The 13,192-nt window shown below is 38.4% G+C and overlaps 1 protein-coding gene across 1 annotated transcript in view; it reads left to right on the top strand.

Annotated features, from left to right (window-relative positions):
* The first annotated feature begins 3,094 nt into the window (after positions 1–3,094).
* Positions 3,095–13,192, top strand: part of DMD (dystrophin) — a 2,113,538-nt gene continuing 2,103,440 nt past the window's right edge. Inside the window, exon 1 of the mRNA XM_081792827.1 lies at positions 3,095–3,276. Within this exon, the coding sequence (XP_081648953.1) occupies positions 3,270–3,276 (7 nt within the window). The 5' untranslated portion in view covers positions 3,095–3,269. The remainder of the gene's footprint in view (positions 3,277–13,192) is intronic.

Consider the following 13,192-nt stretch of genomic DNA (forward strand, 5'->3'; position numbering starts at 1 on the left):
TTTTTGTTTGTCATAATAATTTCATATCAGACCCTCTCACTAATAATATCTCACAGCCATTAATTGTTCAAAAGATGTCAGGCATTGTGCTAAGTGTTTGACGGTCATTCTCTTACTTAAACCTCATAGCAAGAAAGCCGAAGAGTGATAATTATTCTGATGTGGCAGAAGAGTAAACTGAGCATAAGTACCTTGCCCTATAAAACCTTAGTGTTAAGTCCTGGATCAGCATTTTGAACCCAGGTTGTCAGATTTTGGAGACAATAACATTAACTAGTGGGCTGTGTTCTCCCATCCTCTTGACCAGAGCTTGTAGCATGGACCCCTTTGATACCTGCTGAAGCCTAAAGCCCTAACACCTTAAGGCCTTAGACATGTGGCAGAGCCTATCTGAAGTATATTTCAATATACAAAATAACATAATTAAGATTATAACAGAAACCATTTGAATTGAAAGTGTTGTAAATATTTTAAAAGTTAAATAATACTATACGTACTTCCTTATTCACACATTAAATAAAACACTATAGTGGTAGACTTAATAATAACCATAATTTCAAGATGAGGATGAATCCAAAAAATATTGCAGGATATATACAGCATCTGTATATATATAAAGATATATACAGCATCATTTCAAAATGATATGAAAATTAGTGACTTTACTAGGGACAGAAAATTATAGATATTGCTAATGCTACTGTGTTTGTAGTCTATGGACGTAAATGAAAATGATGCTACGCTTATGTTAGAGGCTGATGAAAATGAAGATGTAATATGTCTCTCATCCAGTTTAGCAGACATTTGAATTTTATCCATAGACCATTGGATCCTAAGTTTAGAGATAGTGCTCTTGTGCAAAAGCTCCATGAAAATAGGATCCATATCAGTTTTTATATTCTCCATATGACCAGTTGTTAGTATGGTGCAGTGCCCGAAACAGGTTCTACTGGATGAGTGATGAATGGAATACAGTTTCCAGAGCGTGCACTGCGCATTAGCATTTAACAATGAACGACACCTATGTGCTGTCCGGTCTCAAGAACTAATAGTATACCAGGAAATACAGAAAATGAAATAGTCATGTGACTCTGGTCAAGTTACTCAACTGTTCACAGCCTCCGTTGCCTCCCATATCATTGTGTATAAAACTGTCATCTTCATGGGTTCAGTTTGATGATTGAATGAGAGCATCTGTATAGTAAGTGATAGATGTAAATGGATACACATACATGTGTGTATATGTGTGTATATATGCATGTGTGTATATATATGTATATGTGGGTATATGTGTATATATATATATTTTTTTCTCTTGTGTATGTGAGAACACAGCCTACCACCTTCTGTTGTATAAGCTTTTGCCATTATTATGATGAAGACGAAGTACAAGTTGCTATGAAATTGCATAGCAGGGGAACATAATTTTGTCTAGGGGATGAAAAATACCTCACATAGCAAATTACGTTTCAAGCTGATAAGTGAAGATTGGATGGAAGGTAGGCAATCACAAGTGAGGGGAGCTTATGGAAAGGGGAAACAGAACAAGCAATATCTGAGACAGAAGGAGCACAGTGGTTTAGAGGAACAAAAGGAAGTTGGCTGTGGCTGGTACAAGTGGGAAGGCAAGAGTTGAAGCTGGAGAGGTGATCAGACGCTATGGGCAGAAACGAAACCACCTGATATTTGTTTATGCTGGTCATAACCGCTAAGGTAGATACGCTAACTGCAAAAGTGATTTTTTTCTAAAAATTATAATTGCAAACCAGCATTCTCACAGTTGTTACAGAATGATGTGTATATTATTTTTGAGAAACTTTGGTGGGTTCAAAGGAGCTCAGTTTGTTTTCCTGTTTTTTCTCTGGCATTTATAAAGCAAACACTGTAAACCCTAAACTACCGGTTATTATGTATGTCCTGATATGTAGGGATGATTGGTGTGTGTTACATAAAAATAAAATGGAGTTGGAATAGCTAAGATGTATATATACATACATACACACAGACAGACACCCTTTAGGGAACCACTTGGTCAGAACAGTGACCTTGGCATATATCTCATACATGCTAAATGAACTATTGCTTATACTTTTCGTCATGTAGCTCCCAATAAGCTCTTGACTTTTTTGTGGGGCTGGGGGATGGTTTTTGTTCAGAGCTGAATGCCTGCTAGATGACTGAAAGGGGAACAAGATTTCCTCAATTCCCCCCTTTATTTTTAGCAGGAAAAAACTTAATTTTTTTCTTTTTTGTCATTTGAAACTATAAATATTAATTTACCAAGAAAGGCATACTGACAACTTTTAAATACAATTGCCATCGTCCCTACAGTATTAATTTTAATTAAAGAAAGTACTGATTCATGCATGGGTATCTTGAAAACGCAAACTCCATTCTCCTGAAATGACACTTACTTACTTGGTAAATAAGTTATGTGTGAGCGTCAGCTAATTTAATATCCTACTTTCTAAAGAAAGCTTTTTAAGTAAGTCAGAATATCAAGTGTAAAGTCCACTCTTGGGAGAAACAAACAGACGCAGTTTAAATGTCTACAATATGCAAAATAAATATTTTCTTGAAAAACAACTCTTACTAGAAAAATTTCCATAGAATCACAGGGGCAAATTCCATTTCAGAAAGTGCATGCTCTATTTTGTAATAAAGCAGAGACATGGAGCTGAGCCCACAGCATCCTCGTTTCAAAAAGTACAATGAGAAAAGAGAGTTTTTCCCCTTAAAAGGCTGTGAAGATAAGTGAAAATCAGCCGGAATTCTGTGAATAATATGATGTGTGGCAGAGGAGCTCTCCTCTTGGTATAGTTAGGGAAAGATTTTAATCCAAAGGCTTTGCATCTGTACAGAGGACCGAGTAGATCCTGAAAGAGATTTGCAGATCCGCTGTTTTTTTAGGCAGGAAGAATGCTCGTTAAATGCAGAACGCTGCTCTGGCTCATGTGTTTGCTCCGAGGTGTAGGTTTTGTTCGACTGACGTATCAGATAGTCAGAGTGGTTACCACACCGACGTTGTGGCAGCTGCATAATAAATGACTGAGAGAATCATGTTAGGCATGCCCACCTAACCTAACTTGAATCATGCGAAAGGGGAGCTGTTGGAATTCAAATAGACTTTCTGGTTCCCAGCAGTCGGCAGTAATAGAATGCTTTCAGGAAGATGACAGAATCAGGAGAAAGATGCTGTTTTGCACTATCTTGATTTGTTACAGCAGCCAACTTATTGGCATGATGGAGTGACAGGAAAAACAGCTGGCATGGAAGGTAGGATTATTAAAGCTATTACATCATTATGAATACAATTAGAAGCTGACCATGACAAAGCATATGTTTGAACAAGCAGCTGTTGGTAGCTGGGGTTTGTTGCCGAGCTCTTCAAACTCTGCAAACAGTGTTGCTTTTACAGAAGGGATTTTAACATTTCCTTGTGCTGCGTTAGATTTTTGGGGGGTGTGCTTGCCTCCAATCTCAAGAAAACACTTCTGGGATAGAAATCTGTGTTAGGAGATTTTAGAATAAAGTGTTTTTCAAGAGTCTGGGTTTCTCCAGGTAGATGATGACCGGGGGGGTGGGGGTGGTTGGGGGGAATCTATGGGGAAATCTACCCCGACTCAGTTATCTGCTATTTAGTTACAAGAAATGATTGATCTATTGGCATGTTCAGATATTGACAGAAAGGAGAATGTATAGAATGTTTGGATAGGTTGAAAATTGTTACACTTCGTTCCTGTTTTATAAGGAGTTTGGCTGTCAGTCTTTTCTCCTCATCAGTTTCTAGCTTTTGACATTTATTCAGTCATTCTGCATTCTATAAAGAAAATACATCAATATCTCCTGCAGGGTTTTTCAACAACTCCAGCATCTGTTTCGGCTATTGAACTGTATTCACGTTTTGCCAAGTTGATGTCGACCCAGCTGGTCTGTCATTTCTCGCTTGATTACTGCTCTTAATTTCTCTGTATCAGCTTGTTTCAGATAGGGCTTTTTGAAAGCTGTTAATGAAAAATGACAGAAAATGATAAATGAGTGAAAATTGGAGCATTTATTTATTTAATTATGTTGAGACCTTAATGAGTTTTGTCGTGCATTCTCCCTTGCCTGCGTACAATTTTTAGCACCCTTGTGCTGTTTTGCAATATTTCTTTCTCATACAGTCAGTGGATTGCACTTATAAGTACTTTTAAACAAATGAAGCATGAGCCTGGACTGTATCTGGCTCCAAAAATAAAGTTTTTGGGAAAAGAGGAACAATTTAAGCTTTTTGTGGAAACTAGGCATCGTTTCCATATTCTATCTTCAGACGCTGTCATGGGGATTTGTCACTGACTATATATCGGACCGAACATATTGAAATAATTTTTGTCACCACTAAGGTAACACAAAAATAAAACATTCAAAGCTGTTTTTAACAAGTGATTGTTTAAAACACATGTCAAATAATATAGAAATAGATTTTCCTGAGTGTGCAAAGCATGGTTGTTAATTATCTGTATAATACAGAATCTTTCAGCTCTTTGCCCAGTCTCTCCAATAACCTGAGTAGCTAAATCATCCAAGTTAATAGGCTATCATGTATGAACATCTAGTATGACGTTTTGATGTGTACGGTATTGCTCATATATGCTGTATCTTTTCTCTAGTAATTGTAATATCTCAGTCAGTGTGGTCAAGGAACACTACTGGCTGTTATGTAACTTTTTCCCCTGAATGTTAGTCCATGTTTTTCAATTACGTATTCCTCTTGGAAAGAGTGACTTAAAACAACATGTATTTACGTACTGGTGAATCAATTAGAAACTGATGGGCTAGATATACCACTTGGATTCCTCCAAATTAATTACTAACATAGGTTTTGAAAAATAGTCCTACGTGTAGAGAGTGCTTTTTAACCTTGAAGCATACCTAACTGTTGTTGAATCTATAATTCATAATACATACCTATAGCATGAAAGAAAATAGTTTTCTAGATGTCTAGCTTTAGCAGCAAACACGTTTTAAATAATGTGGTTCAGGCAACCTAATTATTTCCTGCTAATACTTCTGAGTGCTGTATGTGCTTTTGTACAGTCTGTTTCAGTACTTGTTTAATCTTTGGGAAGCTCAAAGACTGGTAGAGATTTTTGCGTCAGGTGACAGAGGGTTATTTCTTAGTTGGTTGACAAAAACCTGTGTCTATACTTTTGCCTAAAATACAGTTCTTTTCTGCCAATTTTATTTTCCAACTTCATAACCATTTTAAGTGACCATTCAAGTCTGGAAAAACTCTTTGACATTACATATTTTAGTAGGACTCTGCTTTTGTGAATTGTCTCCCTGTGAGAAGAATCCAAGCTTCCTGTTAGCCGCACGCTCCTGTTACCATAGTTACTTAAAAAAGAAGTTTTTCCTTTCAATGAAGATAGTGTAATTTAAATCAGCCCCTGGACTCCGCACACTGTGGTTTTTTTTGTTGTTAGTTCAGGTTGCTTCGTTTGTGACTGGGAAGTACTCTGGATTCGATTCCACTGATGAATGGAGAGGACAGACACTAGGTGGCACCAGCTGTTGATTATTAATGAAATCTTCAAGGCTTTGGGCCACACACCTGAAGAGCAGGCATACCCTTATTGCCGGATGCCTTTGTAAGAGTTGGAAAGGCTGGCCAGTCTCTCCAGCTCTGAGAGATGATTAGCCTGCACAGTGACAAGACCACGTGAGGTCTGCAAATCCCAGTTGCCTAATTCTCTGTTTTCTGAAGAGGTTTGTTGGGGGTGCGGGGGGGGGGGGGGGGGGGGGGCGGAAGAGGAGGAAGAAACATGTAAGATCAGAGTGTGTGAAAAAGAGATGAGACAGGTGAAATGGATTGTAAACATTGAAATATTTTTTTACTATGGAATTCGTTACTTGTACTAATGTCTGTGGGTTTTACCTGATCCTCTACACACCTAGATTATTTTCTCCAAGGCGTTCATACTATAAAAACAACTGGAACAACTACTTGTATCGTTTAGTTAAAAAATCTAATGGGACATCATTTTTTTAAATTCAGTAACGTCCCTTGGTTCTTTTTTAATGGTGGTAAGTGTCCGTTTGAATTGTCCAGTGAAAATGCCCGCTTGTGATTGAGTTACCCACCTTCAGATGAAATGTATCGCTCTTCTTCCCAAAAGAGGTGCAAGGGGAGATGCTATCAGTTAACTATTCCAAAACTCAGAACATACATTTCTGTTCTCTCAGCCACTCGTTCTGTGACACTTGTTGTGCCAGCTCTGGCTAACTAATACACCTCCTATTCCTTGTTGATCAAATGACTCTTACCATGAAAATGTGTTGAATATTAGTGAAATGCTGTTTCTGCATCCATAAAAGTGACCGTGTGGAAAAAAGAGAAATACTCTTCAAAATCTTGTTCCCCAGAAGCTTTCTTTGCCCTCTTATTCTCTAGTCCTCCTGGCATCCAAGTTTTAAGAATGAAAAAGCAAATAAAAACAAACCACATAAGCATGTGTGCACACACCCAGAGACACACACACGTATTTGAGAAAGGAATCAAAACTCTTAAAAAAAAAAAAAAAAGAGAGAGAGTGCCAAGACGGCATTGAAAATTGGTCCTGGAGGTAACAAACTAAAATGAGCAAGAAGGAAAACAGTCCTTAATTAGAGTGGGGATATTAAATACCTCTTCACCCTGGAAATTTTTTTTGGAAAAATAATAGCAGTAATTTTCTTCCACTGGGAGCAAGTAAGCATTCTTGAGGTAGATGGACTGGTTTAGAATGAGGGGAAAGGTAGTATAGACCAGAGTTCCCCCAAGGTTCTAGGAAACAGTATGTGATTTGGTTAGTTAGCTCGATCATACTGTGGGATTTACTGAAGATTTTTATGATTTAGTGAAGATGGAGAAATGTTTTCCATTTGATATTTCACAGAGATTAATTAAATTACTAAATTATTCTGCCTTTGGTGCCTTAATTGAATCATCGTAAACCAGGAAGCAGCCTTTCACAGGACTATGATGTAGTTTTATTCGTTTGGCTCTATCTGATTTGGACCTAATTTCTCATAGTGTGCCCTGTAATTCTGATATTTGCCCTACTTGGTTTCTGAAATTTTAATACTCAAAACATGGAGGAAGATCAAAATAGTTTAGCTGGAGAGGAGAGCAAATAAATTGAATTAATAGGGTACCAAAGGATTATGACCACCTGGAAAATGCAGAGACCAAAATGATGAATTTTAATAGGAATAAGATCCTGCACTAAGGTTCCAAAATCAATCCAAGTACAGTATGTGAGAGAGTTAAAGCTTAACAATAATTCATTGACTAAGACTTAATGATTTGGTTGGCCTTCATTTCAGTGTCAGTCATAATCTCCTGTAGTATTGGAACAACAACAACAAAAAATCCAGCGATGTTGTTGGATATGTATCCTTTAAGGAAGGGAAGAAACAAGAGGGAACGCATTTTAGTAGGAAGTTTTTGTTGTTGTTTGTTTGTTTTTGTTTTTGGAGGAACATCATGGTCTCAGGAACTAAAACATTTGGGAGCGTGTTCTTTGAAAAATGTCTGGCTGGTGAGAGGCTCTAGGAGCTGTGACATTTGAGGGGCATTGAAGTTACTAGAAGAGGGAGAAAGGTGAAAGATGATTGAATGAACAAGAATAAAGAAAAGGTAAACTTTCTTCAAATATTAAATGGGCCATGATATGGAAGAGGGATTAGACTCATTTGTACCTCTGTGGTAGAACAAAAAAATGCTCTTCCAGTTAATTTTGTAAGCAGAGAAATGACTGCTCTGTGAAGTATGCTATGTACGCCTGGTTCGAAAAGTGTTCATTGCTGGGAGTTGATTTCCTGCACTAAAGAGCAATTGAAGAAGGAGATGTTTGATAGAAAGTTAATTTTAAGAATCTGTGTTTATGATCATTTCATGAAAACTGCGTTCCCCTTTTCCTGTCTTTCTTTCAGTGTCTCTCCTACTTCCCTGGACCCTCCAGGCTAGGGTCAGCAGAAGACGGCTCATGTGCCATACCTCGTCCTGTTTGGCCAGCTAGCTAAGAATGGCTTGTACATTTCTAAACAAGTTTTTAGAAGATGAATACTATTTTGTGACATATGAAAATTGCGTGAAATTTCAATTTAAGCATCTATTAATAAAGTTTTAGTGGGAGTTAGCCACAACCTATTTGTTGACATATTGTCTAAGGTGGTTTTCATGTCAACATAGCTGTGAGGTAGTTATGACAGAGGCCATATGGGCCACAAAGCCAAAAATATTTACTGCCTGGCCCTTGGTAGCAAAAGTTTGCTGGCCTCATCTCTCAACGATAAGAGAACTTCCCTTTTTGCTCATTAAGTCGAGTGGTAGAAACAAGCCGGTTCACAATTAAATATCCTCTGAAGACCATAAACAGAATTGCAACCACCTGAAGTAGTACAGTACTACGGGCATTGAAAAGCGATTCAGATACACAGCTCACAAGTTACCGATGGAATCGTTTTGGCTATTGATGTATAGAGAGATTTGCTTTGCTGAGGAATGTTTATTAATGTCAGCCAGAGAAAATTGGAGGTCTCTGCAGTTACTCACATCTGCTTTGCCGGGGCCTGGTGAATTTGCTGAGCTTATCTATTTAGTCAGATTCAGTTATTTTTATTGTTGCTCTTCAGATATTATGTGATTACAGTAGACTTCCTGAAAGTGCCCAAGTCAATGGGAAACAAGGTAAAGTGAGTGGAAATCACTTCCTGCAGGTATCCTTTCCCTCTTCATAGGTCTGTAAACTGTCTAGGCAGCTTTTGCCTTACAGAATTCTGGACAGGTTGTCATCTTTTAAAAAAGATGAAATTTCTCTTGATCAAATAGGGAATAGAGAGGATCAAAGAAGAGCAAAGTAAAAGTCTGGGCACTGCAATATACAAGAACAGTTGAAGCCGTTAGAAAGTGATTGATGAGGTATGGTAGAGTTAAAAGTTAGCAGTGAGATATTTAGATTACTCTGAACACGTGGATAGAAGAGAAGGGATTTTTTTTTTTCCAAATCATATGAGAAACCGTCATGAGATGCTAAGCATAGAATTAAAGGGATTCAGGATTTACCATCGTAAAAGGCAACCTCTGTATCTCCATGACCGTGAAACTAGAATCCCTGCATTTCTCCCCCTCCCCCCGCCCCCCCCTCCCCGGGGGCAGGGTATCACTTCTACTCACTGATAGCACTGGAAATTCCTCTGAAACCCATAGGATTCTTATTTTATTTCCATGAGGATGTTACTGAGCAGCTATCTTGTGATGCCTGTCTCTATGGTAACAGATACAAGGCTTAAGGGTCTGAAGGAAATTCTTCCTATTGGTTTAGGGATATGGAGCTATGAGGGCGGCTCAGCGAGGAAGAGGATAAAGCTCAGGGAAGGCAGAAGAGACAGTTGAGAAAAAACTGTCGTGAGGGAGCTGATTTGTGTGTGAAAACTATTTGATTTCCTCTTTATCTTAGAAGGAAATAGAAACCAACATGTTAGGTGAAAAAAGAAAAGATTCTTAAAAAGTATTGTTTCCATCCATCCAGTCAATTTTATGTAATTGTAGTCACACAAATCTTTTTCTTAGTTGGCTTGCTTTTCGCTTTACAGGAAAAGATTGCTTCGTGGCTGACATTGATAAAAGGAGGACTTCTACCCCTGGCAAATTTAGTTCTAGTTATTGCTATCAAAGATTTTGATATTTTTCTTGATTCCAAGGGTAAGAATATTGAGGTCTGGCTGGCATTCCTCATAAACACTGAGCTTCTCCGGGAATTAGCCAGGTACACGGTCCTTCCAAGATAGTCTTTTTAGGTCTCTTTCTACTAAAGACCAGTGATAGGTAAAACAAGCATATCTTGTTTTGAAAATGGAGCATTTTGCAGAGTGTGTTGGTAAGATTTTGTGTCTTATGTTTTGTGTGTTTTAAGTTAGAATATTAAAAGCAAACAAAATCCCCACAGGTTTAAAAGTAATTGGTTTTCCATTTATTTCACTTTTTCGTTGTCTTTTGGTCTAGCAAATAAGAACTCACTGTGTTTTAATTGTTTTAGAAAGGAGATAAATTTGACTCTCTTTGATTTAAAGTATATTTCAAGTTGTTATATAACAGAAAGAATTAAAATATTTGTGTAATTTAGAGGTCCTTCAGGAAAACATAAGTCACTGAGGGCAGAAATGGTTATCTGTGTAGCTCTTACACATAGTTCCTACATTAACACAGGTGTTGGTGCTTCATTTATCCTAAAGTCTTCATATATGTTAGGGTCAAAGGAAAAAACTAACAAAATAATAGCAAGGAAGCAAATAATCATAACTTGAAGGACAATTTAAATTTTGGGAGTTGGAGATAAATATACTTTGACTTATATTTTATAAATTAACAAATATTTATTATTAGGTCATAGTGCCTTAAAGCTTTAATTGATTTAAGTCTTTTTATTTTTTAACTTGTAAGAAATTTATAGATTATCTGCACAGATAAAACTTTTCACAAGTATAATTCACTCTGTAGATACTGATAAATGTTTTCAGGACTTGTTCACACTGTCTTAAAATTAAATGAAAACAAAAGTGGAGGGGCGCCTGGGTGGCTCAGTCAGTTAAGCGTCCGACTTCAGCTCAGGTCGTGATCTCACACTCCGTGAGTGCGAGCCCTGCGTCGGGCTCTGTGCTGACTGCTCAGAACCTGGAGCCTGCTTCAGATTCTGTGTGTCTCCCCCTCTCTCTCTGCCCCTCCCCTGCTCATGGTCAGTCTCTCTCTGCCTCAAAAATAAATAAAAACATTAAAAATTTTTCAAAAAAAAGTAGAGTTAGCTATAAAGGTGCAGTACCTTTTTGGATAATTTTGGAAAATAAATATTTTGAAAAAGACCCTTGTTTAAAAATCTATACAGTTGGGGGGCGCCTGGGTGGCTCAGTCGGTTAAGCGGCCGACTTCGGCTCAGGTCACGATCTCGCGGTCCGTGAGTTCGAGCCCCGCGTCGGGCTCTGTGCTGACAGCTCAGAGCCTGGAGCCTGCTTCGGATTCTGTGGCTCCCTCTCTCTGACCCTCCCCCGTTCATGCTCTGTCTCTCTCTGTCTCAAAAATAAATAAACGTTAAAAAAAAAAATTAAAAAAAAAAAATCTATACAGTTGGAACCATAAACAGTCATTGCAGTACACATTGAAGTTTCTAAATAAAGCCAGGCTACTTGAAATATTACACAGATACACTGCTTTTGGAACCATGGCTTTAATTTGAAATTTAAGACATTCCCAGGACATGTCTGGCACGACTGGCCTCCAGAAAACTAATTTTGGTGGATTTGGGGCTTACAGAGTCCAAAGTACACTGCAGGGAATACACAAATGGGTAAAAAGAGTGGGCAAAAGGACTGTAGAAACTAAAGAGGAAAAGATACTCTTCTGGACAAAGGTTTCCACAGGAAGTGGGGAATGGCTGAACTGCAAGGTTGGATAGTGCACAAAGATTCATCAGTATCCATATACACTAGAAGGCAAATGGTGCCTATCAGAGTTCCCAAATAATATTGTCATTCCTGGCAATCTGGAGACAGATACAAAGAACAAAGAAGAAAAAGTAGGTAAAATCAACTTACCCGCCTCAATCTGCTCTGCTCATGGCATTGCTAACAATTGATGGTCATGCTCCCAGGATAAAACATAAGGACATCATCAGTATTCTCTTTTTGTTTAATGGAAGTATAGTTGACGTCTATTAGTTCCAGGTGTACAGCATAGTGATTCAACAATGAAGTACATTACAAAATGCTCCCCCACAATGAGTGTAGCTACCATCTGAAGGACCATCATATTCTGAGTTTACTAGCACACATATCTGTCCTATGTACTATGGGTGGAATTACGCATTACAGCACCAATTAAGCTGGGTTATGGAAAGTGACGTTACCGTTAACGGGGGATTTGATGGGTTTTAGGCAAGTGCTAGGACTTCATTTATGTTCTGTAACAAGTACAGTAAATAGGAGATTGAATCAAAGGCTGGCCATCGTAGAAATGATACTGCAGTGAGTAGGAATCTCAGGTTCATCTCCCTTTGCCTGCTGACCCATTCATGGACTGGCTCTGGGGACTGTGGTGGTGAGAAGCAGAGCCCATTTCTCCATGAATAGAGGCCACTGACTGAAGTGACATGTATCTGTTCCTTTCCATTCATCCAACAAATAATTATTAATAAATTCTGTCAGGTTCTGTGCTATGGCAAGATGACTAAGACATGGTCCCTGAGGAGTTTAGAGATGAATGTGCTTTATGTGGATGAGGACAGAAAAAAATATCTATAGTGAAAGTTTACCAGAGGGCGGCAGCAGCTGGGACTCCACACAGGAAAGCCAGCTTAGGAATGAGCTCTAGAGGCTTCCATGGTTCCTCATCTGAGTGATAGAGAACTGGCAAGTCCATCAAAGACCAAAATGATAGCTTGAAGGGAAAGAGCAGAAATTCAGTGAAGAATGGTTAGTAATTCAAAGTAAAAGGTGAAGTAACATAAAGTTCCGTTCAAAGTAAGGAGGAGCATGCCTACCAGCTATTGCCCATCTTCACTGAAATCAGATCTAAAAGGTAGAGGAGCTTTACAATGTTGTAAAAGTCAGTTGCAGATGATGAGATTGTGCCTTTTTAAACGTATGTGAGTGTGGCCATGCAAAGTTTCTCTCAGGAGGTTTAAAACAGAAAACCAATTATTTCTGTTAGTAGGTCATGTACATGGAGACTCTTTCCTTTGCTCTCTTTGGAGAAATAATCATATTGTCTTAGCTCACTGTATGTGCATCTTTAATCAGAAGCTACCTGAAAATGTTTCACCTATGCTTAAATTAATCACAGAATTAGATCTCAGAGATTGCACAGAAAGGCCCTTTACACAGGATGACGTTTTTTTTTTTTATTTATTTATTTTATTTATTTTTTTTTTTTAATTTTTTTTTTTCAACGTTTTTTATTTATTTTTGGGACAGAGAGAGACAGAGCATGAACGGGGGAGGGGCAGAGAGAGAGGGAGACACAGAATCGGAAACAGGCCCCAGGCTCCGAGCCATCAGCCCAGAGCCTGACGCGGGGCTCGAACTCACGGACCGCGAGATCGTGACCTGGCTGAAGTCGGACGCTTAACCGACTGCGCCACCCAGGCGCCCCAAGGATGACGTTTTATATACAATA

The sequence above is a fragment of the Panthera onca genome, chromosome X (assembly GCF_046562875.1).
Source record: "Panthera onca isolate mPanOnc1 chromosome X, mPanOnc1 haplotype 2, whole genome shotgun sequence".
Classification (NCBI taxonomy): Eukaryota; Metazoa; Chordata; class Mammalia; order Carnivora; family Felidae; genus Panthera; species Panthera onca.